This window comes from Alexandromys fortis, unplaced genomic scaffold, assembly GCF_014885135.2.
Source record: "Alexandromys fortis isolate MF-2015 unplaced genomic scaffold, M_Fortis_MF-2015_v1.1 scaffold_140, whole genome shotgun sequence".
Taxonomy (NCBI): domain Eukaryota; kingdom Metazoa; phylum Chordata; class Mammalia; order Rodentia; family Cricetidae; genus Alexandromys; species Alexandromys fortis.
The window spans coordinates 2,388,942-2,403,349 of record NW_026068048.1 but is presented as its reverse complement, the minus strand read 5'-3'; the positions used below and the strand labels follow the sequence as shown (position 1 = coordinate 2,403,349).

Below are 14,408 nucleotides of genomic sequence, written 5' to 3'. Positions count from 1 at the left end.
CAATTTCTATTATTCTATATTTTACCATGAGGCTCATGGCTTGTTACCTCACATCTTGCTTCTCCAGCGGCTGCTGGTGTCTCCCTGACTCTACTTTTTTTCTCCCTGTATCTCTGTTTGGATTTCCTGCCTGGCTCTATTCTACCTAGCTATTGGCCAGATCAGCTTCTTTATTAGCCAATGGTAATTTGAAAAAAAAAAAAAACATAATCACAGCATACAGAGGGGCATCCCACCTCAGAAGCTCATCCCAGAATTTGGGAGGCTGAGGAAGAAAGATCACAAGTTCTAACCCAACCTGGCCTACATAGACCCTTCCTCAAGAAAATGGATAAGGCTGGGAAGATGGCTCAGTTTTTTGTTAAGAACACTGGCTCCTCTTTCAGAAACTCGTAGTTTGATTCCCCTCAACCACATGGCAGCTAACAACCATCTGTAACTCCAATTTCAGGGACTCTGACACCCTCTTCTGACCCTGCACATACTGCATGCAAGCAAAACACCGATACTCATAAAATAAAATTAAACATATCTTAAAATATATGTAAAAGTAAGTTAAATTAAACATTAATAAAATAAACATTAAGTTCATTGTCTTTCCTCATTTGGTTCTCAGTGAATGAAAATGAAGACAGGACCACTCCTGGGTATGGTGAGAAGGGTTTTATTGTAGATAATGGATGTTCTGGAGGAAGCTCCACCTCGATCCTCCTCCCCCATCTCTCTCTCCCCAAACCCTGCCTCATCTCAGAAGCCCACCAAACAAAGCTCCTCCACAGATGCTCGAGCCGACTCCCACAGGGTATTTAAACTGCCCCTCAGAAAACAGACACGTGGTTTTTCAGTATCTCTTCCCTGTTCCTCTCTTGGGGTAGGGATGGGGGGCTGGAAGTCATCCAGGAGCATTTTATCCATTAAACCTGAGCCTTTTATAATTCGGTTTGATTTGGTCTGATTTGAATTGCTGCATCGGTGGAGAGGCTTATGGAAAGCAGAATCTTTTCAGATAAGATAGGGAAAACAGACTGAACATGGCCAGCAAAATAGACCTGACCATGAGAGGAGAGAGAGGGGAAGAGAGCGAGAGAGGAAGAGAAGAGAGGAGAGAAGGGACCAAGAGGACAAGTAGCCCAAATGCTGAGTTCTATGGGAATCAGAAGCTGGGGGAAGGGAAGGGAAACTCAGGGGCTGGAGAGAGTACGGGTAGGAGGTCCCGTATGCCAGCCAGAATGACTCTGGAACTGGTGCTTGCTAGGAGGGACTCTGAGGCTAGAGGCTAGCACACACCCTGACATGCTAATAACCACCACAGGCATAGGTTAATGGGAGAACCATGTGTCCCTTTGCCAAAGATTAGGGAAATGACTCCTTTTAGCAAGTAGGAACTGTTTTGTTTTTTGAGACAGGGTTTTTCTGTGTAACAGTCCTGGCTGTCCTGGAACTCGCTTTGTAGAACTCACAGAGATCCTCCTGCCTCTGCCTACCGAGTGCTAGGATCAAAGGCGTTCGCCACCACCATCCGACCAGGAGCTATCTTTTTTAAGTCCCCGAGGGAATGCTGGCTTTCGTCAACACGAACAAACTTGGGGAGAAGCAACTTCTTGGAACCTGACACTCATCCTCTTGGCGTGCAAGAAAATAAGGTGAAACCTTCAGGACCTTTTACCTCTTACAGTGAGTGAAAGAACAAAGGAGAGCAAGCGGGCGCGTGTATCCCAACCTGTCCTTTTCATTGTCACTCAGTGGAAGCGACACGCGAGCTTGAAGAGGCACTATAGAAAGCCGCCTTGCTCTAAGACCTGGAAGCAGGGATCTGCAGGCGGCTTGGTAACGGGAGACGTCCAGGCGTCGCGCTCGTGACATCATAGGCGGGCGCCATACTTGAAGGGAGTGCGGGAAGCTGCGAATGCAGCTGAGCTCTCTGACAGCCATGGACCAAACGCCGAAAGCGCGGGAACTTAGTTGCTGGGCTGCAGAAGAGATGGAGGTGCCCCAAGCAGCCCGCCCTGGGGAGTCGACGCTGCGCAGGTGAGGCCGCTCCTGGAGTAAGGACGCCCCATCCTAGAATTAGCCTCCTGGAGTGAGATCCCCTACCCTCCTAGAGGATGAGAGACACACACGCATACACCCGTAACTGAGGGCTCCCCACCCAGAGTGGTCTCTCCAAAAATAATAATAATAATAATCTTAGAGTTGAATGAGGACCCCCAAGTAATTCCTGTCGCGCCGCACAAAACAGGATTCCTGACACCTGTGGTCATAGTTCAAGCGTTAGTGGAGCCCTTCCTACCCCCAATGTGGAAATAGGATCTGCAGAGTAAGGCGGACCCTGCAGCACCTCGCCTTTACCGCTCTCCCCGCACGCAAAGATGACACTACATTGTTAGCAGTAGCCGTCCTATTGGGGACCGAATCTGTAGGAAGAATGACCCTGTTATGAAAGGTCATTTCCTCTTACATTCACCTCTGGAAGTGACTACGGCTAACCCTCATTGTGGCATGAGAATAGCCTCACACACAGTGAGACACCCACCCTTTCAGTGACACCCGCTCACCCCCAGGAGCACCTGCCTCTTTTCCCAGGACCGTTCCGCCTAACTGTGGGAATGGCGGAGGGTCCTCCTCCTGGGTGATGCCCTGAGATACCTTCTGCTGTGTCTTCTCAGGCTGTGTCTGGGTCAGGGGTCTGACATCTGGGCCTTCGTCCTGCAGCGTGTACGTAATCAGAGGTAAGCCAAGCTGCTGCAAGAGAGGGGGTTGCAAAGGGGGGAAGGCCTGGGTAAGGCCTTCAGCATCTCCTCTCCCTCCGGCTTTCCCATGCAGGAGTATCAAGACGATCCGGGGAAACCTCCTCTGGTAACTGCTTCTTCAAGTCATCCTAACTATCGTCCCCAATCCTGTCTAACCATGCCCGCGTCCACAGCCTCTGCTTCTTGCCTTCTACTCTGAAAGCCCCAGCCATCTCCTCTAACTCCAGTCTCATTTCTTTAGGTATGGCCATCAGGACAATCCAAAGGTGAGAGACCTCTGCTGTAAGAGTTTCTTTCAACCAAAAAAGAGCTTACAAGTATTTCGCTCTAGGCACTGGATGTGCTGGATACGTCAGGGACACTATGTCCACAGAACAGCCTAGGCCTTTGTGCTCCCAGGGGCTGTAGTCCAGGGGAAGCCAGGCACCAGCTGGGTAGTGTAGGGAACTACGATCAGTGTGGCCAAACCACTACTGGTAGCTGCGAGCTGCAACTGCTAGTTAAGATGGCAGTTGCTTAAAGGGCAGGTGCTGAATTTAACGAAAAACAACAATGAGGAAAAGACAGGTTTGGAAGCTGCTAAGGGACACAGGGAAGCAGTCAAGACTAGGAGGAGGCTCAACAGTTAAGGATACTTGCGACTCTTGAAGAGGACCCCAATTCAGATCCCAGCATCCAGAGCAGATGGCTAACAACCATGATTTCAGTTCTAGGGGCTCTGACATCTGGCCTCCACTGGTGCCTATATGCATGTGATGTGTGCCACACTTACATTAAAGACTTAAGACAGAGCTGGGCGTGGTGGTACTTGCCTTTTATTCCAGCATTTAGAAGCTTAAGCAAGAGGACTGTGAGTTTAAGACCAGTCTGAGCTAGTTATACAACAAAACCCTGTCTCAATAAAAATAAAAAATAAGAAAAAGCCTCTGACAGATGTGGAAGTCACCACACAGAAAACCAAAAAGATGGAGAGGTCATCCCAGGAGAGGGAGAGTCAGAGAGACTCTTGGTGCTTCTGTGTCATTCACCTCCCAGGAGAAGAGCCTGGTGCTACCCGGAAGGTAGTCCAGCCAGGGTCCGCCCCTGTGAATCCTAGCATCTAACCTTCTGACCTTCTACCTGACCCCACAAGGTCCATCAGAAGCTGGAGCTGGAAGCCACTGTGGCCCGCCTGCGTGCCGAGATCCAAGGACTAGATCAGAACCTGGAGCTGATGGATCTAGAGACTGAGGCTCAGGGTGACTCGTGGGGCCAGCCAAGTGGGCAATAAACCCTGGGTGAGGGAGGTACTGACAGCCGCCTCTGCTCGTCCCACAGACATGGCCATGGCGCAGGAGCTGCAGAGCATGAAAGAGACCCAGCATCGAGCTCTTCTCCTCAAGGCCCAAGCCAGAGCTGTGCAAAGACAGCAGCGTGGGCTGCAGGACCCCATGCAGAAGCTGCAGAATCAGACCAGTCACCTGCAGGACATGCAAAGGTGGGGCTCGGCCTCCCCAGGGAGGTTAGACATTACCCTCAGAGACCCCAGCACTCTGCCTGCTCCCTTCCTGATTCTGGAATTCTGACCTTGCAACTGTTACATAAGGGCCACCGGGTAGGGAGTTCTACCTTGGGCACCTGATCTGGTGCCAATTAGACATTTAGAACACTGGCTTTGAGGAAACAACCGAATACACAAACCTAGGTCCCCATCCTCCAGAGCGGATGGCCTGCTACATAGAAGGCAGATGGTCACCTAGGAAATAGATCACAGTTTCAGGAAGAGATAAATTCTGTGAAGGATCCTATGACAAAGGGGAAGGAGTCCCCATAGCTAGCTTATAGGCCAGAGCTCAGCTTGGGAAATGGACAGCCTGGAGATAGTGCAGCCCAAGCCTTGCTGGCCAGAGGGACGTGTGAGGAGGTGGAGTGGGAGTGGGGAAAAGCCATGGAGTCTCTGCAGTTCCTCTCTGAAACAGCAGGCGTCCTGGCCTGGCTGCTTAGAACCACATGATCTTGGGCCAAGTATTCTCTGTGCCTCTGTTTCTAAGATCTATGGAATGGCATTAATTTTCAACCTCTCTAGTTAGTATAAGAATTAGGGGGGGCTGGAGAGATGGTTAAGAGCACTTGAGTGTTCTTCCAGAGGTCCTGAGTTCAATTCCCAGCAACTATCAGTAATGGGATAAGATTCCTCCTTCTAGTGTGCATGAATACAGCACACGTATACATAAAATACACTAATAAATGTCTAAAAAAAGAGGTTAGTTGGAATCATGGAGAGTGCTCAGATGTCTGCCAGCTGCTCTGAGCGTGATAGGGAAGAGTCATATTGGGGAGGGTTTGGAATAGTGCCATGATACTCCCTAGGTCTCATGAGGGTGGTGTTTTGTTTAAGAGTAAATGTTTTTGTTTTTATTTCTTTTACATATGTAGGTTTTTTGCCAGTATGTATATCTGTGCACCATATGTATGCCTAGTGTCCTCAGAAGCCAGAAAAGGGCTTTGGCTCCCCTGAAACTAAAAGCTACCATGTGGGTGCTGGGAATCGAACCCAGCTCCTCTGGAAGAGTAGCCAGTGCTCTTAACCTCTGCCCCATCTCTCCCTCCCGTGTAGCTGTGGTGCTCTGCATTAAACCTCAGACCTCACATGTACTAAACAAGCACTTTACTACTGAGCTACACCCCTTGCCCTTTGTTTGTTTGTTTACTTTGTTTTAGACAGGGTCTATGTAGAGCAGGCTGGCCCCAAAGAACCATTTGCCTCTGTCTCCCAAGTGCTGGGATTAAAGATGTGCACCACCCTGCCCAACCCTTGCCCTTTTGCTTGTTTGTTTGAAGATACATTTATTGTTTTTACTTATGTGTGTGTGTATGTGAGTTTATGTGCACCACACGCATGCTAGTGCCCATGGAGGCTTGAAGGCATCAGATCCTCTGGACCGGGATTTACAGGCAGTTGTGAGCCACTGAATACGAGTGCTGGGAACCAGACCCAGGGCCTGTGCAGGAGCAATATGTGGTCTTAACCAGAAGCCATTTTTACGGCTCCAACTTGCCTTTTTTTACTTTCTATAAAATTTGAGATGAAGTCTTACTAAGTTACCTAGAGTGGCCTAACCTGACTTTGTAAGCATAGCAGCTGTGCCAGCTTTCCATGGCACTGGGAGGATAGGCCTGTGCCAGGCCCAGCCAAGTCAAGTTTTCCTTGTTATTGTTTTGAGACAGTAGTTTAGGCTGGCTGGCCTGGAACTTCCTATGTAGCCCAGGGGGCTGGAGAGAAGACTCGGAGGTTAAGAGCACTGGTTGCTCTTTCACAGGATCTGGGTTCAGTCCCCATCACCTGCTGACAGCTCACTGTGTAGCCCAGGTTGACTTCAGACTTTCAGTGATCTCTCTGTCTCAACCTCCTGAGTGCTAGAATCCAGTTCTTAACCTGTGGGTCGCGACTCCCGTACGTCGGAAGACCTTTTCACAGTGGTCACCTGAGGCAATTGGAAAGCAAAGATATTTTCATAACAGTAGCAAAATTACAGTTATGAAGTAGCAATGAAAATAACCGTATGGTTGGGGGTCATCACAGTATGAGGAGCTGTATTAGAGGGTCACAGTGTTCGGAGGGTTGAAAATCACTGGCTAGACTCTCAGGCACTGGCCTGACTTTCCCCAGATTTTAGCAGGGTTGCTGACCGCTAAGGTCAGACCAGAGGGGACAGGAATAGGTAGACCAATGAGGAGGCTAGTATAGGAGATGACAGTGGCCCTAATCTGAGAGCCAGCCTATGAGATCCAGGCAGGGGGAAGGGGGGCACAGACACCTGCTGTCCCTAGGACCCCATCCCAACTACATGCTTCCTTCCAGAAAAGCCAAAGTGGACGTGACCTTTGGACCTCTGGCGTCAACAGCCCCAGCCCTAGAGCCCGAGGTGTTGGTGAGAGTCCGGGGCTGGGTGGGAGCTATGAGGCGTCAGGGATCAAGCCGAGGCCTGGAACCCACTCTTGCCTCATCCTCTTCCCTCTAGCGTGATGTCCGGACAGCGTGCTCACTCCGGACTCAGTTCCTGCAGAACCTTCTCATTCCCAAGGCCAGGGGAGGCAACATCCCGTGAGTGTTGCCAGGCTCCAGCACCCAGGGAAGGCTGTGGGCATGAGGGCCAGGAGATTGCTGGTTTGTAAATTACTCAAGACTGGATTTCTGGAGTATGTCCCGAGGGCGGGATGAAGATGCAGATCCACCGTAGACAGCGACATCCCAATCCGTTTAGCCAATGACATTCAGGGTGACTAGCCCTATGAGCGTGTTTTTCTCTGGACCAGGGCTGTTTGGAGCAGGAATGCCTGAGGCTCTAGGACTCAGAGGAAGCCCTTATGTAGCTGGGGCTCTGGTGAGGAAACGGGCATGTAAGGACTGGATTTCCTCATCTGTACAATGGGGACAACCATAGCTCCTACTTACAGGTAGTGGTGATAATTGGAGGGTAACCGATGTGTCCTACAACATCCTTTGTCCCCTTACCCAAATCCACAGAAGCCCCCGTGATGACCACTTCGGAAGTTCCCATCAACAGTGGCTGACCTCAGTTGAGGTGAGAGGGCTGGGCTCTTGGGAAAGGGTACTTCCTCCTGCTCCCCCATGAAACTTCCAACCCCTAAACGTCTAGCCATGAGTTGTTTCCCCACAGACCTAGCTCACATCCCTGTACCACCATCCTGCCCTGATTTCCCACTTGTCCCTACCAGACACTGCTAAGAAACCACCCTGCAGGCCACATCTTGGCCGCCTTGAAGTACCTGGCTGCAGAGCGGGAGACGGAGATTCGGTCCCAGTGTAGGGATGGACTCAAGGAAGAAGAGCTGTGCAGGTGTGCAGTGAGCTCCTATAGCCAGGCGCAGGCAGCATCCTGCAAACGGGCTGGAACTGAATGCCAGCCAACAGCAGGGGAGGGGAAGGCCGATATTGATGACCCACACCCATCACGACAAAAATAAAGGGTGCTCCCTCAGCTGTTCTGTCCCCATCCCAGAGCCCAGGCACCGGACCCATCGAACTCTAGCCAGGCCATGCCACCCTCTGCTCATCTCATCCAGGTAACCCTGGGGCACTCTCCTAAGTCCCACTGAACCATTCTGCCCATGGACCAAGCCCACACAGACCTTGTTCCTCCAGGAGGGCTGGCAGGCTGTAGGTGCCCTCCTTACCCAGAGGGGTGTGCTCCTGAGCGAGTGGCAGGACCTGACTGGCCGCCTCCAAAGCCTAGTGGAGGAGGTGGAGAGACACGCCCTGGGACCCAGTGAGAGGTAAGGAGGCTCCCTCAGCAGAGGCCCTCTCCCAAGAGGCTGGGGATCCTGGATGTCAGCTACCCTAGGGCCCCCTCATTTCCTTCCCTGGTGCTTGTTTCCCGTGGGGTTCTTCATGTACCCCCCCCCCCCCCCCCCGTGACTGCCAGTCTCTTTGCTCTCTTTCACTGTCTCCCCACCCCCACCCCAGGAAGATGCTGCTGCTGGGGCTTAGGTATAGTGGCCTGCGGGCAGAGCTCAAGGCTCATCAAGCCCAGAGCCAGGAACTGGGGAATGCGGTTGGGCACCGGCAACTTCTGCTTCGGGAGCTGCAGGCCAAGCATCAGCGGATCCTGCAGTGGCGTCAGCTAGTGGTGAGATGCCGGTCCTGCGGGAGGGGCAGAGAGGAGGTGCAGGGGCTTAGAGATCAAGACCAGGGCCTCCAGGACTTGAGGGACAGTTCAGCGGTTGAGCGTTAAGAGTGCTGGCTACAGAGGCCCGTGGGGCCGCACACCTTCAATCCCAGCACTTCAGAAGCAGAGGCAGGTGGATCTTTGTGAGTTTGAGGCCAGCCTGGTCTACAGAGTTACTTCTAGGACAGCCAAGGCTGCACAGAGCAATCCTGTCTCAAAAAAAAAGAATATTGGATGTTTTCCCAGACAATCTAGGTTCAATTCCCAGCACCTACATGGCAGCTCATAATGGGGACTTCAGTTCCAGGGGACCCAATGCCCTCTTTTAACCTCTGTGGGAATCAGGCATGCATATGGTATATAGACATCCATACAGGCAAAACAGCCATACACATAAAGTAAAAACAGATAAATCTAAAAAAAGTTTTGAGGTATAGGAAGAAGAGTAATGAACAAACAAATGAGTTGGACCTCTATGTGGGGAGGGGACCCAGGGTGAGATTCCCATGAAGACTCAGGTCCTGTACCCTGTAAGAAGGGGCGGTCTGCCCTGGGCAGTGGGAAGAACAGGAAGCTAGCATCATGGACCTCCTGATTCCCCAGGAGGAGACTCAGGAACACATCCGCCTGCTCATCAAGGAGAACTCAGTCATCAAGACCCAGCTGATCCGGGGCCCAGAGGAGGTGCGATGAGCGTTGGGCAAGGCTTGGCTAGGGAGGGAGGGTGGCCCAGACCCCACTCACCCAGGGAGGGTGGGCCCAGACCCCCCACTCAAGTTCTCCATCCCACAGGTTCTGGCCCTGATTCAGCAGAAAGTTGTTCCCACCTCAGAGGCAGTGGCACCACAGAGCCAGGAGCTGTTCCACCATTTGAAGGAAGAGGCCCAACACCTGCCCCACATTCTGCTGGGCCCCCTGCTGTGGTACCATGCCAAAGGGTGAGAGGGGCCAGCCCCATCTTCCCTGACGAAACCATTCAGCTGGGTTCAGGTAGGGGAGAGCCACACTCTCAGAAAAGAAAGGTGACTAAGAAGACACGTGACATCCGCCTCAGGCCTCCACACATGCCTGTGCACACAAATGTAGCCCAGGGTCCCCAGACTGCCAAACTTCACCCCAGATCATCAGCTTCAATCTGCCTCCCAGTCCTTAGGCCCATCTCCAAGTTCCTGTCCCCCCAGAACTTCTGGAAGTCAAGGTGCTTAGGGCTGTATTGCTGTTCCCAGGCTGAAGCCGCGATCCAGGATCCTACCATCCATCTATCAACTGCACCCCACTACGCCAAAGGGTTCCAGCCTTGTCTCTCTGAGCCATACGTTGGGGCTGCCTGTAGGGAAGGTGAGTGCCCATGCCTGTGACCTATCTGCCCATCCCAATCCCAACTCTACAGCCAAGATGACCAACCTTTCCCCACCCCAGGCAACCGAGCTACTACTTCCAAAGGCTGCCTCTCTCCGCCAAGACCTTCTGTTTCTCAAAGACCAGTGCAGTCTCCGAGGAGGAAATCTCCTTCGTGTGAAGACCAGTCTGCCTCTGGGACCATCTACTAAGGGTACTTTGTCTTTCAGATCCAGTGTTCCTTCCAGTTTGCACCACCATGGGCTTGCCATCAGAGTGTGCCTTTGTTTCTTTGTGTGTGTGTGTGTGTGTGTGCGCGCGTGCGTGAAAGTCAGAGGACAACTTGTTGTAGTCTGTTCTCTCCACCAAGCGAGTTCTGGGGATCAAGCTCAGGTAGTTAGGCTTGGCTTCCAACACCTTTACCTGCTGAGCCACCTTGATGGCCCAGAGTGTATTCTGTTGTTGTGTCTTGAGACAGGGTCTGACTAAGTAGTCTAAGTTGGCCTCAGGAAAGCAGTCTGTTCCCTCAGCTGCCCAAATGCTGGTATGATAGCTTTGCACCTCCACCCTGAACTCTTAATGTACCTGTAACAACTCTTGGGTCCCTCTGCTCTAAAGAATAATTGTGCTCCCTGCCCTCTTCATCTGGCAGAAATCAGGCTTAGAGCCAGGCAGTGGTGGCCCACACCTTTAATCCCAGCACTAGGGAGGTGGAGGCAGGTGGATCTCTATGAGTTCGAGGCCAACCTGGTCTACAAGATCTAGTGCCAGGACAGACTCCAAAGCTACGGAGAAACTGTCTCGAAAAAAAAAAAAAGAGAGAGAGAGAGAGAGAAAAGGAAACGGAAGGAAGTCAGGCTTAGTTCTCATGGCTCCCTAACCCCCATGCCAGCTCATCAGCAAGCCCTCAGAGTCCCAGCTCCAGGCTTCTGTATCAGCCCACACCACACTAGCCTATAGCTCAGGGAATTCCCAGAGACAGCAGGCCTAGATAAAGAACATGTAAGAGTCATGTGGAGGTCACAGACAGGGAATCAGTGACCATGATGCTTTCTGCATTACGTCTCAGTGGGGCTCTGATCTGGTCATAGAGAGGAACTGAGCCCATTCACTATTCACATCATTCCCCATCTGCAAGAGTGAAAGGCTGGAGCAGGGTGAAGGGGCCCAGGGATGGGATACTAGACGGGGTAAGGATGTTTCCCAGAGGGAAAGATGGTGAGTTGAAGGTAGCACTCAGTAGGCTGCTTGTCTGTAACGCCAGTTCCAGGGGACCTCATGCCATCTTCTGGCTTTTATTTTTTGGTTTTTCAAGACAGGGTTTCTCTGTAGCTTTGGAGCTTGTCTTGGCACTAGCTGTTGTAGACCAGGCTGGTCTCAAATTCACAGAGTTCCACCTGCCTCTGCCTCCCGAGTACTGGGATTAAAGGTTTGTGCCACCACCGCCCAGCCATCTTCTGGCTTTTTCAGACACCAGGCACACATGTGATGTATATATATACATGCAGGCAAAACTCATAAAATAAATGAACATAGCATACATAAATATGCATGCACACACCGTCCCAGTACTCAGGAGGTTTTAAAGGCAGGAGGATGGGAAGACTCAACACCATCCTTAGCTACATAGCAAGTCTGAGGCTAGCCTCTACTGCATTAGACCTTGCCTCTAAAGAAAAAAGGAAGAGCTAGGTGTGGTGGCACACACCTTTAGTCTTGGTTCTCAGGAGTTAGAAGCAGAAGGGTCTCTACAAATTTGAGGCCAGTCTGGTCTACAAGACAGAGAGAGGGAGGGAGGGGAGAGAAAGGGAGAGAGAGGAGAGAAAGAAAGGAGAAACAAGCGAAAATATAGTGTTTCATGGGTGCCCTGGAGTTAGGTCAGGTGTTCCCCAGAAGGGAACAGGAACCGCAAAATGCAAACTGTTGCAAACCAGGAGGAGGCTGAACTCTGCTTGGGGGGCACTGGGGAGCCTGGAAGGAGAGGAAGAAACTCAGGAAGAAGCTTCTAGCTAACATGGAGGTGAGAAGAATGAAGAGTGAGGCCTGGAGCCTGGGAAAGAGGCCATAGAGAGGAGAAAAACTGAGGCAACTGAGTGTGTGTCTGACTGGTGGACCATGAGGTAGAAGGCAGGAAAGTCCAGGTTGCAGCCTTGAAGGTGGCATCCTTAAGATGGGGTCCCTGGGCATAGGGCATGAGGCTCTGTTCAGTCATACGACTCCAAGCTGCCTCCCCTCTGTCACCTCCAGAGCTGCTGCAGATCCAGGCATCCCAAGAGAAGGAGCAGAAAGAAGACGTGGGGCAGACCCTGAAGAAGCTGGAGGACCTGATGGAATGGGCACTGGAGAAAATCCCTGAGTTGCAGAGGATTGTTGGGGACTGGTGAGTGGGGCATTCGAGCAAGGGGAACTGATTGGTTTCACAACCTGAACTACTGACGGGAGGGTCTGGAGAATGAGACTTTCCTCAGACTCCCTTCCTTTCCCCAGGTGGGAGCAGCCAGGCCAAGCCACTCTCGCTGGGGAGCTCTGCCAAGGCCTGACCCTGCCCCAGTGGCAGCTGCGCTGGGCCCAGGCCCGGGGAGCACTGCTGCAGCCATACAAATGAAGAGGCAGCTAGGAGCAGACTTTGTCTTTGCCCAGGAGACTGAGGAAATAGGACTGCCGTCGATTTCTCAGCCAGCCTGGGCTACGCAGCAAGTTCCAGGACAGCCTAGGCTACATAGTGAGATCCTATCTTAAAAATACATAGTATTTAACCCCCCAACTTCACCTCCTTCAATAAAGCATTTGAAAGAAAGTTGCCCACTTTTGTCTGTTGTCTTGGCACAAGTCTTCAGTTCCCCTCTGGCTGCCGTTCTGTGCTTCCTCTGAGTTCTCCCTCTGCCCTTCCCACTAAAGCCAAAAGAAAGGGGGTACCTTACAGAGGCTGCTTCACTTTCCAAAGCCCCTGCCTTCAGGGACCCAGTGACCTAGGAGAGGGAACTAGCCAGATGGCAAGGTGATGACAATGTAGTACAGCAGAACCTAACTTCCATGGAGACATTAAGTAGGGCAAGGGTGCTGGAGGGAGATTTCCAAGGTGGAGCTTTGCTAAAAAGGTGATGGGGCAGCTGCAAGTCGATGTCAGAGCACAGTGCCTGCCAGCATAGAGCCCTGTTCTCTTCTAGGCTCTGTTCTGATACAGTCTGTGAATATAGCCCAGGCTGGCCTTCAGCTGCTCCACCACCACACTCAGTGTTTGTGCTACCAGGTTCTCTTCATTTCTTTTCTAAACACTGACAAGCCAGTGGGTGGAAACAACACAAGAGCGGCTTATTTGGAGGCTACCGTGCATCCTGGTAGGGACTGCATGACAGCTGAAGGAACTCTGGTAATGGGAGCTAAAGGAATTGTTAGGTTAGATCATAATGGATCTGGAGACAGAGTTCTGAGTAGAGATCAGAGAAATACAGCGTCCAAGGCTCACTGCCAGCAACCCACTCCAGCTAGCCAGACCCCAGATCCCAAAGGTTTACCAACCTCACAAAACAGCACCAACATTTGGTGACCAAGGGTTCAAACATGAACCTCAGACTCCAACTCAAGTTTTACAGTTTGTACAGTTTTTATTTTATATTTTAGATTTTCTTTTTTAAATTTTATCGATTTTATTGAGCTCTACATTTTTCTGTGTTCCCCTCCCTGCCTCTCCTCTCCCCCCTTCAATCCTAACCCAAGGTCCCCATGCTCTCAATTTATTTACTCAGGAGATCTTGTCTTTTTCTACTTTCTACTTCCCATGTAGATTGTATGTATGTAAGTCTCTCTTAGTGTCCACATTGTTGTCTAGGTTCTCTGGGATTGTGATTTGTGGGCTGGTTTTCTTTGCTTTATGTTTAAAAACCATTTATGGGGCTGGAGAAATGGCTCAGAGGTTAAGAGCATTGCCTGCTCTTCCAAAGGTCTTGAGTTCAATTCCCAGCAACCACATGGTGGCTCACAACCATCTGTATGGGGTCTGGTGCCCTCTTCTGGCCTGCAGGCATACGCACAGACAGAATATTGTATACATAATAAATAAATATTAAAAAAATAAAATAAATAAAAACAACTTATGAGTGAGTACATGTGATAATTGTCTTTCTGGGTCTGAGTTATCTCACTTAAAATGTTTTCTAGTTCCATCCATTTTCCTGCAAAATTCAAGATGTCATTTTTTTCTGCTGTGTAGTACTCCATTGTGTAAATGTACTTTTTCCTTATCCATTCTTCAGTTGAGGGGCATTTAGGTAGTTTCCAGGTTCTGGCTATGACAAACAATGAACATAGTTGAGCACATGTCCTTGTGGCATGATTGTGCGTTCTTTGGATATATACCCAAAAGTGGTATTACTGAGTGAAACATGAGGGGCTACTTGTTGGGGCTTCTGTCCTGCCCAGTTCCCACAGCCATTTAGCCCCCCCAAAAAAATCACACAGAGATTCTGCATTAGTTATAACTGATTGGCCCCTTAGCTCAGGCTTCTTGTTAACTTTTTTTTTTTAATTTATTTATTATGTATACAATATTCTGTCTGTGTGTATGCCTGAAGAGGGCACCAGACCTCATTGCAGATGGTTGTGAGCCACCATGTGGTTGCTGGGAATTGAACTCAGGACCTTTGGAAGAGGA

The 14,408-nt window shown here is 50.7% G+C and overlaps 1 protein-coding gene across 1 annotated transcript; it reads left to right on the top strand.

The window, feature by feature from the left end:
* Positions 1-1,854: 1,854 nt before the first annotated feature.
* On the top strand, positions 1,855-12,573 carry Haus5 (HAUS augmin like complex subunit 5). Its single transcript, XM_050118961.1, has 19 exons — positions 1,855-2,028; positions 2,667-2,729; positions 2,824-2,856; positions 2,992-3,016; positions 3,883-3,988; positions 4,068-4,227; positions 6,592-6,661; positions 6,752-6,834; positions 7,258-7,315; positions 7,470-7,591; positions 7,754-7,817; positions 7,897-8,027; positions 8,218-8,380; positions 9,023-9,103; positions 9,212-9,357; positions 9,646-9,757; positions 9,839-9,971; positions 12,005-12,137; positions 12,245-12,573. The coding sequence occupies exons 1-19, from the start codon at positions 1,907-1,909 to the stop codon at positions 12,360-12,362; spliced, it is 1,923 nt and encodes a 640-aa protein (XP_049974918.1). The 5' UTR covers positions 1,855-1,906; the 3' UTR covers positions 12,363-12,573.
* The last annotated feature ends 1,835 nt before the right edge of the window (positions 12,574-14,408 follow it).

Excerpts from the sequence above, each read along its gene's own strand:
- Haus5 (XM_050118961.1), top strand. The coding sequence starts at position 1,907 with ATGCAGCTGAGCTCTCTGACAGCCATGGACCAAACGCCGAAAGCGCGG. Across the intron at positions 2,857-2,991 it reads ATCCGGGGAAACCTCCTCTG|GTATGGCCATCAGGACAATC; the intron begins GTAACTGCTTCT and ends TCATTTCTTTAG. Across the intron at positions 9,104-9,211 it reads TGATCCGGGGCCCAGAGGAG|GTTCTGGCCCTGATTCAGCA; the intron begins GTGCGATGAGCG and ends TCCATCCCACAG.